The sequence below is a fragment of the Dicentrarchus labrax genome, unplaced genomic scaffold (assembly GCF_905237075.1).
Source record: "Dicentrarchus labrax unplaced genomic scaffold, dlabrax2021, whole genome shotgun sequence".
Taxonomy (NCBI): domain Eukaryota; kingdom Metazoa; phylum Chordata; class Actinopteri; family Moronidae; genus Dicentrarchus; species Dicentrarchus labrax.
The window spans coordinates 19,884,092-19,904,368 of record NW_026136712.1 but is presented as its reverse complement, the minus strand read 5'-3'; the positions used below and the strand labels follow the sequence as shown (position 1 = coordinate 19,904,368).

At 40.5% G+C, this 20,277-nt stretch overlaps 1 protein-coding gene across 1 annotated transcript in view; it reads left to right on the top strand.

Annotated features, from left to right (window-relative positions):
* LOC127373613 (thyroid hormone receptor alpha-B-like) overlaps window positions 1–20,277 on the top strand; it is a 116,803-nt gene that overhangs the window by 75,139 nt on the left and 21,387 nt on the right. Inside the window, 4 exon segments of the mRNA XM_051418244.1 lie at window positions 9,329–9,390; window positions 13,402–13,502; window positions 14,502–14,649; window positions 15,075–15,280. Of these exon segments, the coding sequence (XP_051274204.1) occupies window positions 9,329–9,390; window positions 13,402–13,502; window positions 14,502–14,649; window positions 15,075–15,280 (517 nt within the window).

Genomic DNA, 20,277 nt, shown 5'->3' with positions numbered 1-20,277 from the left:
GATTATGTTTTCATTTTGTATGTGAGGAAGTAACACTGCAGGCAGCATTTTTGCCAAACGTATATTTACATTACTGAAACAAATTTCCTTTTTGCTAATACAATTTTTAAAATAACAAGTGTTTGCATTATGGACAATCATGCAGTCAAAAGAGAAACATTTGAGCAGATTTATTGTCTGATTATTTAGTTAAAAAAACAAAGCACTTCAGTTTATGACATATAGTATTTAGCACTGTCAGGTGAAGAAGTAAGAGGATAAGAAGAGCACGTGAAGGCAGCACTACCCATAGGTTATTAATGTCATGTGTTTGAATGACTCCTGATCTCCAGAACCTTCCTGAACTTTTCCACTCTAAAATCTTTTTTAAAATGTCCCTACAATTAAACTTATATGCGATAACAGCAATATGAGTGTATGTTATTATGACCATGTGGAAGGACTAGCTTGCTGCCTAGAATGCAGCATCCGATTCCCCACCCTTGTGTCTCCATGTGGCACATTACAAACTTGTGTTAAGAAAGTCAAGCCAGCAGAGCCTGGATAGATTCCTCAGCACATGGACACCTGTCAGGAGATTAACAGCTCTGCTGCACTGGGTCAGGGGCAGTTGGCGTGGTCATGGATGTAGGAGCCAGTGCACAAGCGTTCCTCTTTCATTTGACATGTTCGGAGGTGTAAGCATTCTGTACATCTCTGCTTGTGTTGCAACACCTGCACAAAGTGCTGGCTGCAGCGCTTTGCACCTCACGGATAATTAAAAGCACAAGGAAGAAAGCTCTCTGGGCTTCAGACTGGAGCAGTTGCTACTTAGAGTAGATCATCAGTGGGGTGTTCGGCATGACAGTAGATTAAATCTCTGTCCCTCCCTTCTGCATGTTGCCATCCTGTTGTTTGGAACTGGTCGGGCTTTTTGAAGTGATGCTATGGTTACCAACATGCAGACAAAGAGTGGAACACCTGTACCTATGGATCGGAGATATGCACTCAACACATTTTCATTTGTTTTAAACATAAATGTGAAAGATTCTTTGACAATCAAACATTAAAATAATGTTATATATTTAACATATTGCATTTCATTTAGCGCAATCACTTCCTTTTTGATTTTTTTTAGCTGCTAAAACCAGAAAGGTTGATGCTATCTTGTGTGAATTTGCTTCATATTTAGGCTTGATAGCTCATTAGGATGCATACATTCTTTATGCTATGCTGGATTTAGTTCAGATGTTGATATTTAGTTGCAGCTTGCCTCACTTCTACTGGCATGTCACCACAGCTGATGCAAGGTCGCTTGCAATGTGTTGCATTAACAGAGCCAAAGACTTGCGCCATAGTGTTTCATTGTTTCTGCATCCATGAATCTTTGTTGTTCAGGAGGCCTGTTTTCAACCACTGATCTGAGACCCTCCAGTCAAGCAACTGTGAGACCGGAGCAGCTTTTCTTTCAGGACTATACAGATAAACTCAGTGACAATAAGTGATTCTACTGATTTAGTAGCATTTTTACATTATTTCTCTGTTGCTCCCACTTTCCTTTTTTTTTTACCATGTTAGACATGATATCAGTGCTCATTGGAATTTCTTTCACCACAGGTATGAGCTGTTTCACTCAGCTGTAAAAAGCGTGAGATGGGTGATAATCACTCTGAGTATCTGTATCAGGGAACAGACTCAAATTTGTTTGTGCACCCAGAGAGAGGAAAGATAAATCTACCATACATAAATTCACACATGTAGAGGGACAGAACTATCTAATAATTTGCATCTCGACACACTGGGAGAAAATATATTTTTCCAAGCCACATATGTATCTAAAATGTAACATTACTTTGTTCTCCAGTGACATAAAAGTCGGTCAGGCCTCGCTGTGTTTCCTTCCTTACAGATTACCACAGCCCTTGTCTCGGTGTTGATCAGATTCTTTCCCCTGCCATGCTACAGTGCATTATGTTTGTAGTAAACAAGATTCAGCTTTTCCTTCCCCTGGACGTGATGACAGGATGTCCTGTCATGCCTGAGTTTGACTCCTTGTTAATAGCACTCTTGCTATGGATTTTATGACTTGTTACATAACAGTTTTTTTGTCTGTTAGGTATTTATATACTCAACGAATGCCTTCAGGTTGAATAGAATGGGAGTTACTGTACATACCGGTATTTCTGTAAGTTGATGAAAGTGTATTGTTTAGTGTATGGGTGTGTCTGCACAGTATGTGTTAAGTGCATACATAAACCCATAACATGAATTGTTGTCCATTGTTGGAGATGGAACTGGTGATTATTTTCATACATTTTGATCCTTTAACCTCATCTTCACCTCACCTCAGATCACTGCAACCTTAGTTAACATGAAAGTGTACCTCTGGTTAAACCTGTTGAGCCTAAAAATCAACAATTTCCACTAATGTGAGAGAGAACAGCCGATTACTGGCAGGATTTTGTATGTGTGTCAGTGTCAGTCACCTAATCAGAGTAATTGACCGAAACGCTGCCAATTTCAGTGTTCTCCTGCAGGAATCTCAACGGCAGTCCTAACCGCTGTGGCAACATTAACTGAAAACTGTCAAACAAATTAAAGCTGATTTCTCCCCCGACCCTCTCCCTTTATAGATAAAAAGGACTCTTTCTAAGACAACAAAAACAAACCTTTTAATGGTTGTCCAGTTATAGAATAGAATGCAATTTATAGCAAAACGCACACAAGATTTGCATTGGGAATGTGAAACAAATGCAGCTAAATGCAGACTTAATGTAGTAATTTAGTCTATACAGTCCTATTTTTAAATTCTGTTGTACAGGATGTACCAAGCTGTATATATTTGCGGATTTTGCTCCATGTTTATTATTGGTCATGTGTGGGTTGCTGTGTACTTGGGTATTTGGACAGAGGGAGTTGTCTTGCTTTCACTTAGTGGCATGCGATATCCCCTTGTAGCTCAGCCTGTAATTTAGACAGTGGCGGGACACATGAGGGAACAAAGTGTCCATTAGCACTGGATGTATAGGACGGGACAGACCCAGCTATAGGCCTGTACCATGCATGTTAAACAATAGGCTACTGTGGCCCAGTAAACATAGGACAGGGGGCCTCATTCAGATGCTGTTATGGATATAATTCTCTCTCTGAGTGTCTTTGTATTGTCTAAGGAGGAAGAGTTTCAAAGCAGGTGCTTCTTAGTCTTCCATTAATGACCTAAAGGGTCAGTTCAGCCAGAAAACAATAAACATGTTTTCTCACTTACCTCAGTGAACTTGCCTTCAAGGGATAAGGCTAGCAATATTCCATATTTTTCAACAATTCCCATTAAAAGACCAAAACCAACTTGACCTACTAATCGACCCAGCTAACAAGTATAATATTGTGTGTGTATCAAAGCCTGATAAATCTTACAGTATTCTTCTGCACCAGAGCCCCATTGTTGTGCAAAAACATACTAAAAACACATCAGTGAGTCACTCTGAGTGACACGTTCCTTCATTACCATGAACACACACCGCATTATTTTGATTCAGTCCAACACACGTGTATTCAGTCACATCGGAATATTGTCCCCAATCAAGTAACTCTTTGAGTAAAGTTTGATATTAAATACACCGGCATGGCTGTTTTTGATGTGGACCAGCTGTAGCGGGAAATGACTGGGCCCTTTTTTTAAAATGAAAGTATATATTTGTGGACCTGGGACACCGCTAACCACCTCTACCAGGAAAACCCTTTTTATTATATTTTTATTGTATTGTATGTATGTTATAATGTGTGTTTTGCCCTTCTGTTTTGCTATGTCTCACTAAATATAAAAATAAAAGAATATAAAAAAAGGTTAAACACATGTTGGTTTCGATATTTTTATGGGATTTGTTGAGGAAACGTATTGTGTGCCAACTTAGGGCAAATGATCTGGTCTATTATCTCTTAATAGCGTATTGCTGGAGCGTTTATGAAACCTGCACCGTCTTCAAGTCATCAAGTGTGCTCAGTTAGCTGACAGCCCAGCAATTACCTGTTTGACACACCCCGCAGACAATGTCAAAGCCACAGGTGGAGACACTGGCTGTCCTCCAATCAGGGTAGGCTGGGTGGTACTACCAGCAGAGCAAGAAAGTCCCACAGATTGGAGAAGAGGGAGGGAGGGAGAGGCAGAATGCATTCGAGTGGGTCAGCAGGCTAAAGATAGCACAACTGGCAGAGACATCAGGGTGTAAGAGAGTGAGAAACACAGACAGACCAAGTCCATGCATGAGGGCTGTGTAGCAGCAAGTACACCTGCAACATCAACTAGAAGTACTCCTCTGCTGCGATGCATATTTTACAGTCCCACTGCGTCATCAGGTCAGCATTGTAAGTCTTTTTCATGTCATCTGTTTGGCTTATGTTGATTCTCCTATTCTTTATTTGTTTAGGCCTATGTGTGCATTTAGTTGTGCAACATTTGTACATGTTCCACATAGCCATTTGGCCATAGGAATCAAACGGTTGCTCCTAACACGTCAACTTAAGTTTCATACTGAGTGTGTGTGTGTGCTGGAGAGAAAGTACAGTGTGCATGTTTCTGTGGGGTTGGCTCAGGTTGCTGAGAGGCACAGTGTGAGGGACCTTGGATATTTAGAGGTGTGTTGCAATCCGTATCCAGTCAGAGTTTAGCAGTTGGAAACTGAAAAGCGTTCTGTGGTGTGCCTGTGCAGCACACAGCGTCATGCCCCGACCTGCAAAAACTTGCATTCCATCAAAAAATATTCTATCGTGCGCTACGTTTTTATCCGTTATCAACCGACACGATTGTGTTTGCGCACACGTTCACCAGCTGTGTGACACAATTTGGAATCCGGTCAGGCTGCCTGCTTATTTGCATAAGCCCCCAAATCAAATTTCCCTTTTGTTTGTTTGTTCTGATGTTTGTCTAGAGTAGTGCTTCAAACCTTCATGTTAGAGAAGTTAATTATTGTTTAAGATGCTTCCTCCTGCATTATATCTAACCAGATGGGCACTTTCACACTGGACTATATTTTCTCTAGTAAGTTTTTGTTTTCTTTCCTTTTTGCTTGCTTCTTAGAGCCACTTGACACCATTTCTCTCTAAATCTTTCCACTGAGAGCTCTTAGAGCAATGAAAAGCACTTCTGAGGCTCTGCCAAGAGTGCTAAGCTCTTTTTTTAGCTGCAAGGCCATGAATATTTTCATTGATGCTATTTTGGGATTGATCAGATCTTAATACAAGGTTAGAGCTGGAGATTATTCAGAGAGCATTGGTTTATATTATAATTCCGTTATTGTGTCACTGCTGTTAGTTAATCTCTGCTCAGCTGAAGACAAAGCTTAGCGTGTGGCAGGTTGTGGCATCTTAGGTTATGAGGGACCTGTTGTTGAGATGCAAGATCTCAGTGAGGAAAATGCAGAGAAGGCGAAGTTGTCATAGGAGTGAGAGAGACCTGAATAAAGAGTATCTGTTTATTCAGTTTGCCTATTTCCATCTTTACACAACATGATGCTACATGGGAGGACTGAACTGTCACATAGCTGACAGTTAGATGGTTGTCGCCTCCGGCAGCTGTATGTTGTGTCGTGGAAGCCGACTGGCACAAGGACCGACGCTTACGTTTGAGTGACACAAACCCTGCCTTGTCTTCCTGCTGCTGTGACAGCTTTAATTATGTTTCTCAGCTTACTGACACTTACCTTTGCCTACAAAGTGAATCAAAATCATTGGCCATGCTCAAAAGGTTCTCAGATTGCAACCTTTTGCTGTTGTTGTATGCCGTGAGGTGTCGCTTCACAGGTGGGCCTCCTCACTCCTCCAGCTTCTGGAGAGTTGTCTTGTCGGTTGTCCTCAATTCTCCTCCCACAGCCCACCGTGACAGGAACATAACATTTTTTAAGTTGGGTTAGTTTCTAATAAGATGCTACAGGAATAACAATCACAATAAATCAAGATGTAACTCAGTAGGCAATATAATAGCTTAATTGAATGCCCTGTTAAGCCATCTGATGTGTTCTGAAAAGGCTGAAGGGAGCCATAACTGAGAACAAGACGTTGCTATAATTGAGGCCAAGGTAAAATATGAAGGGTAGTTTAAGTTGGCATTTAGACTCAATTACAGCAACTCCTGATCTTAACAGGCATTTATATTGTTAGGTTTCCAAGGGGGCCAAACATTGTTAGCTGGTTTGAAATATAAAAACAAACTGGCTTATAAGAGAGGTTAGGCAATCTGCAATGGTCTATGGGACCCTTTTGATCATTTAGAGGGAACAGACAAGTCACTTTGCATAAAATCTCCTCATTAGAATCCATAGAAACAAAATATGTTTTCATGAGTGAGTCTGGTAAAGGCCTTTATTAGGTTGTGTCTCTACATGTAAGCAAATAACAGACTGAGAGGCTTCCTGATGAAAGTGAAAGTAATGTTGGAGAAGAAAAAAGTCTCATCACAAAGTGATGCCGTTTCCATCAAAATCCATCACTGCATCCCAGTTCCACATTACATATTCTAAAGTGACAAATCAGAATAAAATCACAGATGTCAGTGAGCATAAATACACCGAGAGTGAGTTTTCCCACCATGCAACAGAAATGAAGGAGCTAGGGTCATGTGTTTGCGGGTTGGTATGGCGTATCGTGGTTCGAGTGTGTATACCATCTTCTTAAAGACCCCGTTTTCCACGACACTGTATGGTCGTAGGTCCTTACATATGAAGACGGCCACAGACTGCGTTATCTTCTGTGCGCGGGCAGAGTTTGGCGGCGGTTTGCAAAGGAAGGATCTGTCGAGTTGCGTCTGCTTTGAATCCACAGGCTGGTTTAACACTGCTGCTACCTGCTTCGGTTGCCATGTTGTTGTTGTTGTGTGGTCGAGTGCGGCCTCCGTCCGTACAACGCAAATCACACACAGGTGTTGCTCACCGCACCCCCACTGGCCAGGGGCTTGAATCTATTCAGAGGATTTAATGAATCGATATTGAATTGGGAAAAAATATATTGCAATGCATTGATGAATCGATATTTTTACCCACCCCTACCAGCCACACACATCTTGTGTAATTACCTGTTCATAATAAAAATGACATGGAGTGGTGTGACAGCATAAAACAGCCTTGCACATTTATAAGCAATATTTCTTTAAGGAGGGAGATTTTCCACATCATTTATTTTGGTTTATATGTGTTTCATGTGAACACATCTTGTTTGTATTTATATACTTTTGAACAGAAACATTTTTATTTATTTATTGTTGCAGACAGGGAGCTTTGGAGGGAAGAATGATGAACAGTGGAGTTTGGAATGAGAGTTTGGATACAAGAGATTGAATTTACTGAACCTTTCTGTCACAATGTTGCTAATTGACATTTTCAATGAAGATATTATCTTGACATGTCGCCCCCCCTTTCTCTACCCCGTTTCCTGTCTATCCTCAGCTGTCCTATCTAATAAAGGAAAAAAGCCCCCCAGAAATAAAAAAAAAAAATGGCAAAGACCTTTAATATCATATGAATGAGAAATACTTGATTTATTGTATGATCTAAGTGCCATACATTATGGTCAGTACTTTATGGCATTTTATATATATTATAGTGTTCTAATTCAAGTACTTTATGAATATATATTGCCCAAACCCCAAAATAACCCTCTATCCATAGACCTTTGATTCAAGGAAAGAAAATTCTCCAAAAAACCCATTAATGAGACAAAAGCAGATAAAGAACATACTAAAGGACATACTGTAATACAACTCCTTCAGCGTGAATGTAACTGTAGGCTTGTGTATTGCATCTTAAGAGAGCGTGGACCCGCTTTTACTTATGATGCTAATGGAGTCCTGCTCCCTCTTCTGGAGCTGGTATTAAAGGGCCCTGGTGTGAGAGCGGGCCTGGAGGCTATCAGGAGTGTCTGAGAGCTGAGAGCTCGACTCTTGGGATTCTGAACACATCCAGCACTGACAAGGAGCACTCACTGACTCTCTCCCATACTCTCCTTTCAGAAATGTTTTTTTTCCCCCTCTACTTAATTCTCTCCCTCCTCCATATCTGCGCTTTCAGAATTCCCTTCAGAGCAGCCAGTTCCCATCTGTGCTTTACATGCCTTTCACATGTGTCAGCGTGGTTGCAGGTGTGTTTCTGAGTGCACATGCTTGTTGAGCGTGTTGTCTTGATCCACATGAGCGTTGCTGTCTTTGTGCTTCCTCCAGTACTGTGGGCCTTTCCCATGTGTTCTTTGATAATTAGAGTTGTTTTGGGGGATTAATTGTATTCCCCACAAAATTGTTTTCCTGCTGCTGGGATTTAGTGTGGGAGAACCCTGGAGTTTTTTCTGCCAAGTACAACCATTTGTTGCCACAAATGCTCCCTAGTCATAAGCACTATGTCACAGGAAACTGTACTAGTGCTTATGATTAAACCTTTCCTTATATACATTATACATAATACATAACATTACTCACCTGCCTCCCACAGTTTTATTACAGTTATATTGTATTCCTATATTTCAGTTGATGCATTATTGTATGTGCTAAACTCTAATGAGATTTTGTTCCATTACACATTCCTTCTTTTTACATATAAGAGAGTTTAAGAGCACCGTTAAAGGGAGCCCGAGAGCTTAGAATTTCATTGCAAGCAACTGCTTTCCTGTATTTGTGCAAATGGCAATAAAGAACTTGAACTTTACTTGTTAGTCTAAAGAGCTCAATTACTCCTCTGTTAGAAATTAAAGTGGCAAACTATGCTCCTCTTTTTAAACTAATTGGAGTACCAGATGGTTTGCTGGTACAAGGATACAGAATTTCAGTCTGTTTGGTTTCTTCATGAGCTTATGACTTCTAAGTTTGTACTGCTTCTTCATATTATTCCTTACTTACTATTTAGTTCATTGTTATGTGGCCTCATATACCCTATTTACATTTGATATTTACATTTGATTTTTACCTTGATACAATAACTGGAAAATGACATCTAATCACAGGCCTCTGATGGATGTCAACAAACATGCCTCCAAGGGAACCTCTACTGCTCTGTGGGATGTACTATGTTCTTTGCAGAGGAAGCATTTGTCTGGAGCTATTTGCTGGGCAATTTGAGATAGCAGGAAGAGGTGGAATTATTTGACCTTTCAACTTGTTGAGCAAATTTTTCTCTTTCAAATGTGGCCAAACTGTACAAACTACTTTCACACCTGACTGAGATCTGATCACAAGCTGGAACAATTCCAGCTGGACTCTGGCCAGTCCAGTTCGGATTGCAATGCATTCAAATATAGAAAGGTGTTGTATACTTACATGCACTTTTACTTATGTCTCTTTCTTTTTCTCTCTTCTTTCGCTTTTGTTAACTCTCAGGTGGCTCAATGGCCCGAAAAGGAAGAGGAAGAACAGCCAATGTTCGGTGAAGAGTATGACTGGTGAGTAACTCACAGTTGGTGTTATGATGGAGATAAAAAGAAGCTCTGAAGTGGGAAACAAACCTCCACCTGAATTTTTAAGTCTCTTCAAAAACACACCTCTCTCTTAGAGAATAAAAGCTCTCCAAATGCAGGAAACCAGCTATTTTGAAAATCACTTTCCCAGCATTTTGTTCAGCTCTGTTTGATACATTTTTGGATTCTTCTTTAGAAAAGGAAGATTGTAGCTGTCAGTCTCGCCGCAGTGAATACAGGCAGCTGACTGACTGCACAGAAGCTAGTGGTACATGATTCATTGCTGGCTTGTGCACATTACGCTTTCGATTTGTCACCTCCAAAGAAAAAGTACAACATCTTGGCAACTGTCATCAATAAACGAAAAGCCTTCTGCTTTGTCTTCTTTCTTGTCAGATATAGCACGATGTCTGACTGACAGCTTCAAATCCCCCGAGCCTAAAGAAAGGGAAGAGAGAGATATTGAATGAGATAGGCTGGGAGGAACACCAACATAAAAATCTGACTCTACAGGATAGTTGATTTGGCATTTGTAAAATCTAACTCCCAGGCCAGTACTTGCCACATGTTTTCCCTCCCAGCAGGCTTGTTGCCTGCCTATCTGCATCACTGCTGGAATCTTGTACCATATTCTACCTGCCATGGTCCATTTCAGATGAGCAAATATGACAATATGTCTGCCTGAGGGACATGGTTGTCTGAGATCGAATTACATACACTGTAATGATGTCAGCTTTTTCCTGTGGGAGAGTGGACCCTCAACCAGTCTTTTAGGACACTAAGGAGGATTTAATATAATAATAATAATAATAATAATAATAATAATAATAATAATAATAATAAGTTGTAGCCCTAGTCCATTTTCAGACACATTAGTACCTTGTGTGTAGAATTTAGTGGCAACTAACTGAACACCGCTGGCTTAGAATGAGAGTGTATGAGAATGAGAACGTGCTGTGAAGTGTGTAGGAGAAATTATGTTTGCCACGAAACTCAGGAAAAATGCAAGAGGCCCGATCTAGAGTCAGTGTTTGGTTTGTCCCTTTCTGGGCGACTGTAGAAACACGATAGAGTCCATTCTGTAGATAAAGCTCATTCTTAGGTAACGAAAGCACAGTTCTTATTTTCAGGTGGTCATACACTGATGAAAACATACCCATGAATATTATATTCCATTTCTGCCAATAGATCTCCTAATTGTTACGCACTGGACCTTTAACCTATTTATAGTAATAGATGAGCAAAGGGACAATAAGCACAACAGTAGTGACCACACAAGATTTCATATAACGGCTGTTGTTCCAACACCAGTGTATAGTTTCTTGTCTGCTGATGGCCTCACTGTTTACAGTCTCAAATTTCACCTCACTGTGCTGTTGTCATGTAAGGACCTCAGAGAAACAATCCTGAGACTCCTTCAGGGACCTGATTCATACCACCCTGATCCACACGCATTGATAAAACAAAATGGCAGATGTTATGTTGGGAAACTTGTGAAGACAAAATATTTATCTTGACTCGCCACACAAGAAAAACCTCCTTCCCTTTCCTGGGTTTTGTTGGTGGAGGTATTGCAGGGCCCATTATGGGAGGGGCGGGTAGCCAGAGCCAGAGAGCCGCAGCAGTATTGATTTTGGGCTTGGCTTCCAAACACAGCCACAGCAGGCTGGCTCGGGGATCCGGCTGCTGCTGCTCGCCCTGCCAATACTCTGGAGCTGACATTTTTCCTATATGATCATTCTCTAATGCCCTTGTTATCTTTCCTTTGGCTCGTTTCTCTTCTCCTTACTCTTACTCCCACTTTTCCATCGCTTCTCCTCTTACGTCCTCTTCCATTTAGTTTTTTATTATTTTATTGTTGTCTTCTGGATCCCTCTTTTTCTTTATCCCTCTCTGAAGGGTTGAGTTTCACTCTTTTACTACTTTTTATTAGAAAATGCACTTGTGCTCTTTGTCTCTCAATATTTCTTATACGTTTTCACTTGAGTGCTTTGCTTTTATCCCTCTATCTAAATTTGTATTTGGATTCCAAATGGATTTTTCTTATCAGCAAAAGAGTTTGAGCTCTTCAACAGTATATAAAAACCAATCTGGCCAAAATTCCACTCGTGTCCCTTTGGCACTCTCTCTAGTCTCTCCTTCTACTCTTCTTTTTTCTCTCCTTCCCACCATCCTCTTCTTGCCCCCCCCCACATCTGAAACAAAGCCAAAAGGCAGAGCCCAACTGACACTGCCAGTCACAGCTCTTACCACGCCTTGGTATACACACACACACACACACACACACACACACACACAAGCATACTGTATATGTCATGAGAACGTCACACACGTATGTGCAGAGTAAAAAGATCTGCCAGTGGGTGTTCAGACTTAAACATCCACATTTGTGTATTTATTTGTGACTTGCAGTGTACCATCTCCTCCCCTCCTGGTTTCTGAGCTATATATCATAAGAAATGTCTGGAAATCTGCTATTTCCTGTGTCTGTGTGCTCCCTCCTTTACTCTCACTGGTGTTGCCTGTATAGAAAAAGAACAAAGTGTCCTATTCCTGAGTTTAACGCAGACGAAAGGCTCCAGAGAGGAAGAAGAGTACAGAGAGAACACAAATACTGTAAATTTAGATCACCAACTTCTGTGTGCTTCTGCTTGCACGCTCGCTTGCCTTGAATTGCCCCTTGAGGGATGAGTATTTTGAATTGAATTGAATAAAGTTTATGTAACTTTCATACCTTATAACTGTAACAACTTCTGTTTGGTTAAAATCCACTTATAATAAAATTAAAACTGTAATGTAAAACCAGTCATAATTCAAAATATAGACTTCAGTTAAAGTTTACAAGAATAATATATTATCAACCTTTTACATTTAGTTGTAGTTTCAGTGTTAGTTGTCTATTAAAAGACATGCCAATCAATAGGAGAGTAATTAGAGAGGGTGGGTGTTGGGTGGATCACACATTCTACTTGTAAATGAATGTTACAGTAAAAGAGAGTGAGGCAGTTGCAGTGGTTGTCCTGTCTGGGACCAGAGCCATTGTGTGTGTCTGTGTGTGTGTGTGTGTGTGTGTGTGTGTGTGTGTGTGTGGTAGAATTTACTAAAGGTATCTGGAATATTCCTGAATCATCCTGTGTTGTAAAAGTTGATGAATCCATGCACCTTTAAAGATGCCCTGGGGAGGTTTCTAGTAAACAAACAAAAGCTGTTTACATTCAGTGCTTCCCACCAAAAAAGTAATTTTGTGTATCCTTGAGGATGGAGAAGTATGTTGAATGCATTTCCCTTTTTTAAATATTTAAAACCATGCATTGTTTACATCCAGGTTTGCTAGTGGTCTCCTTCTTCTTCACTGACTTTGCTGGTGCATTGCTGCATTTCTTGGCGCATTACTGCCACCAACTGTCTGCAGTGCATCATCAAAGTGCATCATGCGTCCATGTGCACCTGCAAGATAGAAACGAAATGGGGACCCATTTGTAAAGACATTGCGCTTCTACAGGATCCCTTTAACCTTATTACAAAAGTATTGATTGTGCTGCCCTGCAAGTCAGATGCTGCTGTACTGTTGCTGGACTCACTGTTGAGAACTGTTAATGTAATGTTCACAGTAACCGAAACAAGACGGGAACACCACCGGCGCTAACGTGGTGCTCCTTTCTTGCTCTCTGGGCTTTTAATTTCTTAGATGTCACATATTGTATGTTATGTGAAAAGCTTATCCTTGGCCAATAATGAAAATGCCTAGAGAGAGTCAGGAAGCTCATGATTCTAACTTCCATTGTGTTTATGGTACAGCATAAAAATAGTGGATGGCTACTGTTAAGTTTTTCCACAGTATAAGTGAATGAGCAGAAAGCAGCTGGGTTCGGTCTCCAACCTCGCTGCAGTGGTGATGAGTACAAGCAATGTGTAGGGGTGTATTGGATGGGGTGTGTCTGCTAGGTAAAGTACATATTCCGTCTGACTTTGTCTTTGCCTCTGCTTCTCTCTCAGGGTACATCCCCAGCTACCTCGAAAAGGATGAGCCATGTGTGGTGTGTGGTGACAAGGCCACAGGTTACCACTACCGCTGCATTACCTGCGAGGGCTGCAAGGTACACACACACACACACACACACACACACACACACACACACACACACACACACACAATCCCAGGTTTCAGACACACCAGATTCATAATACCTTCCATAAAACCTGATATGAGGCCTCTGAGGTCAACTGCTTCTACACACACAGCTACATATCTGACACACGCTCATGCACACACCCCCTTCTGAAACACTTACTTCAAAGTTAGCACATTGTGTTCAGCCACAGAAAGATGATGTATTGACATGTTTTTACAGAACCTGTCAGTCTGTCACGTCAGCTCTCAGTCTTGTATCATTTGTCTTCCTGGCTGTCAGCCGGTCGTATGATCAGTCTGCTTCTGTTCCTTCCCTTCATCTTTGTTCATCAATGACATGTGATATCTAAGGCACCACTGAAAGGATTGTGAATACGTTTTGTGGCCAATGATGCATTTGACGTATGATTGATCAGGCCTCCAATTAAAGACATCAGAGTCGTGCTAATTCTTGAACTTCTCAATCTATGTGCTGTCAATAATGCATGTATTTCTTCACTCAGCAAAATAATACTTTTAAGCTATTGATACAGTTGTAAAATTGAGGCTTATTTTATGTATATGAATACTTTTTTAGCTATGATTTGTTAGACTCACTCCTACGCTAATGCCTTACAGCACTTACAGTACTTGGATGTTAACATTTATAATAAATTGCCTCAGATTTGCAGAGTTATTAGAACAAGTTTTAGATTAAAGATTTAATTTGGGTATTAGTTTTATCCCACAGAAGAGGCAGCAGTGGTAGATAAAAATGTCCCTGTAACAAATGTGTTGCGGTAGACTGAACGCTTTCATTCCTTACTGTCAATCTTTTCTCTTTGTCTCCTGTCTTCAACTCTCATTCACCCTCTCGCTTTCACCTTGTCCTTTTTACCATCTCTGTATGTGCCTCTCTGTACATTCCTCTCCTTTGTCTACAAACCGACCGTCCATCCATCTCTCCCTCACTGTCTGTCTCCAGGGTTTCTTCCGTAGGACCATTCAAAAGAACCTCCACCCCTCCTACTCCTGTAAGTACGATGGCTGCTGCATCATCGACAAGATTACACGCAACCAGTGTCAGCTCTGCCGCTTCAAGAAGTGCATTGCAGTGGGCATGGCCATGGACTGTGAGTGTTACACCTACGTATTTATACACACAGACAAACTGAAAGATTGAAAGTGTAGGACAAAGAGAGCGTACATCCAGGGACCTACAGACGAAGCTGTGGTACAAAGTTTAATGTTTGAAGGTCACACTGGAGAGAAGATCTTTATGACTTTAAAATTACACATTTCATATTGTAAGTGTCAAGAAGATGTAGTGATGCAGGGGAGATAAATAATGTGTGGACTTTATATAGAAGGCTTTACATAGAATCTGCAGCTGTAGATGATTTGCAAACTTTATGCAACATGCAAACTAATTACATACCTTCTTTGTTGCTTTCTTTTGCTTGGCACTCTCTTTTTCCGCGGGTCTTTTTCCTCCTCCTCCTCCTCCTCCTCCTCCTCCTCCTCCTCCTCCTCCTCCTCCTCTACCATCTCCTCCCAGTGGTGCTGGATGACTCAAAGCGGGTGGCTAAACGGCGCCTGATCGAGGAGAACAGGGAGCGACGCAAGAAGGAGGAAATGGTCAAAACTCTCCAGAACCGTCCAGAACCCACCGGGGACGAGTGGGAGCTGATCCACCTGGTGACGGAAGCCCACCGACACACCAATGCTCAGGGCACACAGTGGAAACAGAAGCGCAAATTCCTGGTAATAACACATGGAGAAATAGGCAAAGTGATGTACTGACAGTTACCAACAATTACCCATTAAATCCAGAGTCAGTTAGTCAAAAAAGTTGAGTTGGAAAACTTTGAATGAAGTTAAGTTCTGACACACTGTTCAAGCAACTAATTCAGATTTTAATGGATAACTGCAGTTTATTGCGACCTAGGTCTTATTTTTATAGCTCATTGTTATTTTAATGAATTGCTGAGATCTGGAAATGAAGTCTGACGGCGCAAAAAATAGTGGTGAGGCGATCAGACACGTTGTAAAAAAGCTAACACTTAAGCCAGATATAAAATGTCATATCTCTCCTTGCATGGGAAAACACTCAACTATGGCAAGTACTCATGTTTACCACACATAGTTTCACCATCCATTTGGTTAACCTGGAGGTTGATTTAAAATCTGATTGTTTTACCACTTCTGTTTTTTGCCCTGTCTGACTTCTTTTATTATGGACTCCCCCAGATCTCAGTGTACACTGTTATTATACCAGACAGAAACACTGGCCAGAATGTAGAAAATAAGATCCAAGTTGTAAAAAACCGGAGTGATCCTTTGACATACAGCACTATGTAAAATGTATAAACAAAAAATACAGATCAGGAGAAAATATGTTTATGTTGCATGAGGTTTATTCTGCATGTCCCAGCAGTACAGCAGTAACAGTTTGTTCAAGCACTCAACATGGGTTGGGTTTGCACTAACATTAACCCCCGTTTTAAGTGCAAAAACACTCAACAAAGAACTGCCACGGGGGTAATTTCAAACTGTAAACTGCGCTTTAGTGTTTGTGCTTCCATCTTTCTGCTTTGAATCCCATCAGAACAGAACAACAGGACAATATGGATTATTTACTCACAAAAACATTCGTGCTAAAATAAAAAATTATAGGTTTTCATTTTATCTGGGGGAGCTGAGGCTCTTCACATGCCTGACTGTCAGCGTAGCTCTTTATGACTTTATCTCTCTGTATTCCCTGCTGTCAGTCTCTGTCTCTCTGCCTGTGTCTTTATTCCTAAATTCTCTCCAGCATTTTGGGGTTTATTCATCCTAATCCTTCTGGGTTCTTAACCAGACTTAATTCCCTTCATAGTTTTCATTCACACCTCGACTCTTTTTTTTTCGCTTTAATCTCTTTCCTGTCTTCATTTCTTTGTTTCCTCTCTCACTGTCCCTCGGTGTCTACCCTTACTTTACACACTATTTTTTCCTGTATGCTTTCTGTGAGCTCCCTCCTTATCTCAGCCAGCGCAAATCCTCAGTCATGAGCACTCATCTGCAAGTTGGCAGGGATGCTGGCAGTCAGAGTTTCTCCCTCTCAAACTGTCATCCTGCTTCACTAGAGCTCAGATTTATTCTGGACAGCCCTGGTATCAGTCTTCCCCTCTCTCAGACAAACACAGACTGATGCTGACCTCATGTTTTGGCCCAGGATTATCCAAGGTGCTGACTTCATTTTAAGTAGAGATGGATTTTTTTTTAACAGATATCTGATAATTAACTGTCTCTCATGGCTGATACCAATAAGATTTTTCACATTTTTGTATGTAGAAGTTAATAACCTGTATTTTATGCACACCTGAGGGTAAGAAAGGCTAAGTAGTGAGCAAAGATGAATGATTTCATATTCCATTTCTCTGATCTAACGAAATCTAACAACTGCTAACACAACAAAAACAGACAAAAGTTCAAATGTTCATGTATTTCTTCTAGTAAAGTTCATACTTTGGCTTTCATGGAACATAAAGCCATCAAACATTTTACACAAGAATTCAAAATTAATTATTATTTCCCATTATCTGCCGCTAATTTATTGGCTCACATATATCGTGCATCCCTGGGTTTAGGCACTCGTTAACAATTTCAGAGCAGCACTGGACCAGAGCTAATGGCCAAATCAGAGGGCTTTATTTAAAAATCAGGGACCTGTAGGTGTTTAATGTGAGAAACGTGGGGGTTCATCTGGAGAGGGGTAGAACAGCACTTGTGGTAGTGGCATGTATTGTGGAGGGAGTTGCTAAGCAACAAGTTCAGGGGAAGGGGGCCATGTGGGCATATGTAGGTGAGGAGGTGTGAAGCAGAAGTATAAGAATGTCCTTAAAGAGAAAAGATCAAATTTTAACACAGTTTGCAAATTATTTAGTTTTTTGTGTGAAGCAGGCTTATTATTATGATTATTCCACATGACTTGAGGATTAAAATTACATTGAGAAGGGAAAGGTTAGTACTAGAATTTAGGTTAAGAAATATTTTATGAACCTACAGTAAGTTGTAGAAAGTCTGTCTCTAGAGCAGGGCCTGCAATAACCAGGATTTAGAAGACTGATTAGCACAATATCCCATGCTACTGTGAAATTCAGTACGTAAGCCCTGAGCTCGGTTTATCTAAAAGGATAAACACTTCTATTTCACACTGGCTTCACCCACTAACGGGGCTCTGGAGGCTGTAGCCGCTGAACCCTGAATATACATTTACATGCTAAGCCGACCAGGATGAGCCCTTTCAGTCCTTTGGGGATGGCAGCTACAAAACGGCAGAAGTGACGCCGCTCCTCAAACGCCGTACGTTAGTTCGCAAGTGACTACTCACTCAGGGATGACTTTGTTGAATGGTCCACTGATTACAGTTAAGCTCTGTATCAGGTCAAGCTAAAAAAAAAAAACTGCTGTCTTTTGATTTAGGGAAGAAGAAGCAAGGGTCAAAGTGTTGTTTATGTTGATGAGGGGTTGCTGTATGTGTATCAGGCTTGAAAATATAGTAAAAATACTGCCAGTATTCTGCAAATTGATGTCTAAGGATATGCTCTAAGTTCTGAAAGTAAATATCTGGGGTGAGAGGATTTACATGACAGAAACATCTTCACCTGCACTTTGATCTAAATTCATCTATGGCAGAGGTTTTCAAAGTGGGAGGCAGGCTTCCCGAGGTGGGCTACATACAGTTTCAGGGAAGGCTCAGTGAATGGAAGTGAAAAAATATTACATTAGTTATTACATGAAATGTGTGTGATTCCGTTAAACAGAGATACAGTAGAAACCAACAAATGCCTTAGGACAGAGATTTTTTATGTGTTTGGTGTAGTCCAAAGTTATGTCAAACAGCAAATATAAGCCTATGTTAGCTCAATTGTTGAGTGTCATTGGCATCGAATAACATAAATTATTACATAATCATGATCTGATAGGCATCCAGGATTTGAGCGAAACCAAGCAAGTAAACTAAGAGGGCGGTAAGGGGGTTGTCTTTTTCCAAGTGTTGTGTGAAGGGAGGCCCACAGTCTCACACTTTGAAAACCCCCATATATCTTAAGTCAAATCTTTACTTGGTAGAAAACAGCAACGATTTCATTAGGCATGGATTCAACAAGACAAACATCACATCTTCAGTTTGATGGATTAGATCATTCTTATTTTTCAGGGCTAAATTCATAACACAAACATCACTCATCATAACTTGACGTAGATGTGGGCAGAGCATATGAGTCAGTTCACTGTCATGTTCTGGATGTATCCAATACAGCAACAGTTTAGGTAATAAAGAGCCCAGTGGTTTAGATTTTTCACAGCTGCTTAAACCGCAACAGCATCTCTTGCCCATTGTATTATTTGGCTGAATGCAACTAAGCCTCCAGATCTTTAAGCACACGCTGGTCTAAGTTACAGTTACACAGTGTTCTCTCTCGCACACTATGCGGTCAGGCATCTGGAAACAGCTTTTAAAAGAGGTTCAATTCATACAGCTGTGTGTATACGTGCATGTCTACACATCTGTCTAGACGTAGTCCTAATTATTTGAGAGCCATTTGTATTTAAAAAATGCAATTCTTGGTCATTAGCGTCTCTGTGATGCACCAACCCTCTCATTGACCGTATGTGACTAATATCAAAGTAATCATCAACTAAATTATAAAATGCATGGACATTTTTGTGTGTATCTGTCAGTATGGACATTAATGTGTTCTTGAATCCAGGCAAGAGGTCGTGTTGGGTCGCGTGTAGCCAAGATCAGCAATCCCATCTCAGATGCATAAAGAATTAGTATATTCAAAGTGCACATTTTGTCAGCGTGCAGGCATTTTTTTCTTTTGAGATACAACAACAATATGCATGTTCATACAAATAATCAATTATGAATGCAAAATTGTTAATTCAGTCATGTTTACTAATATGCAGGTTACTATCCATTAGTTCCTATTATCTTGCTAGTAAAGGTCAGTCCATACTTTATGCTCCAGGTCTTTTATTTAGTTTTCCAGGCCAAGCGAAGCATAAACCTTACTGGCATACTTTCAAATGACACAAATCTCATATTTCCAATAGTCTGTGAACCCATTAACTTTATCTATGGTCATTTGCTGTTGGTTTCAGGAACATTACGCAAATAGGACAGCTCAAACTGGCTGGTTTAAAATGTTCTGCTGAGCTACGTGTATGAAGGACATATGGTTTTGGTTGAACACAGACATTCAGAATTAGACGTTCAAAAACATCAGCATTTTTTCATCCACATACCTGCAGTCATAAAGTGATCTTATCACCTTGTCGTGCAGTGCAGTGTTCTGTACAATGTATTACAGCATATTATTACCAGTTGATTGATATCAATACATTGGGGGGGTGGGGGGGACCTGAGGTTCAGATGTCTATATTTCATTGATATTGAAAGTGTGTGGGGAGTTTTTGCACGAAATGTGAGTTTGGGAGTCAGATATTTTAGCGCCTTGCAAAGTGGCCATTTGGTATTAACAACTCCATCAATCCCTGTGATATCACTTTACAGTATATAAAGTTAAATGTTATGGGACAGTAAGAATCTTACTTTTCTAACATCATGAATTATCTATGAGGCAGTTTCTCAACTGCTTAACAATATTTCCTGCTAAAAACGCATAATACAGTTTATAGTTTAAAAATGTGTCTTTAACTCACAGTATGTCATTCCGGCCTCTAGGGGTCTCTCACGTCAAAACAACAAC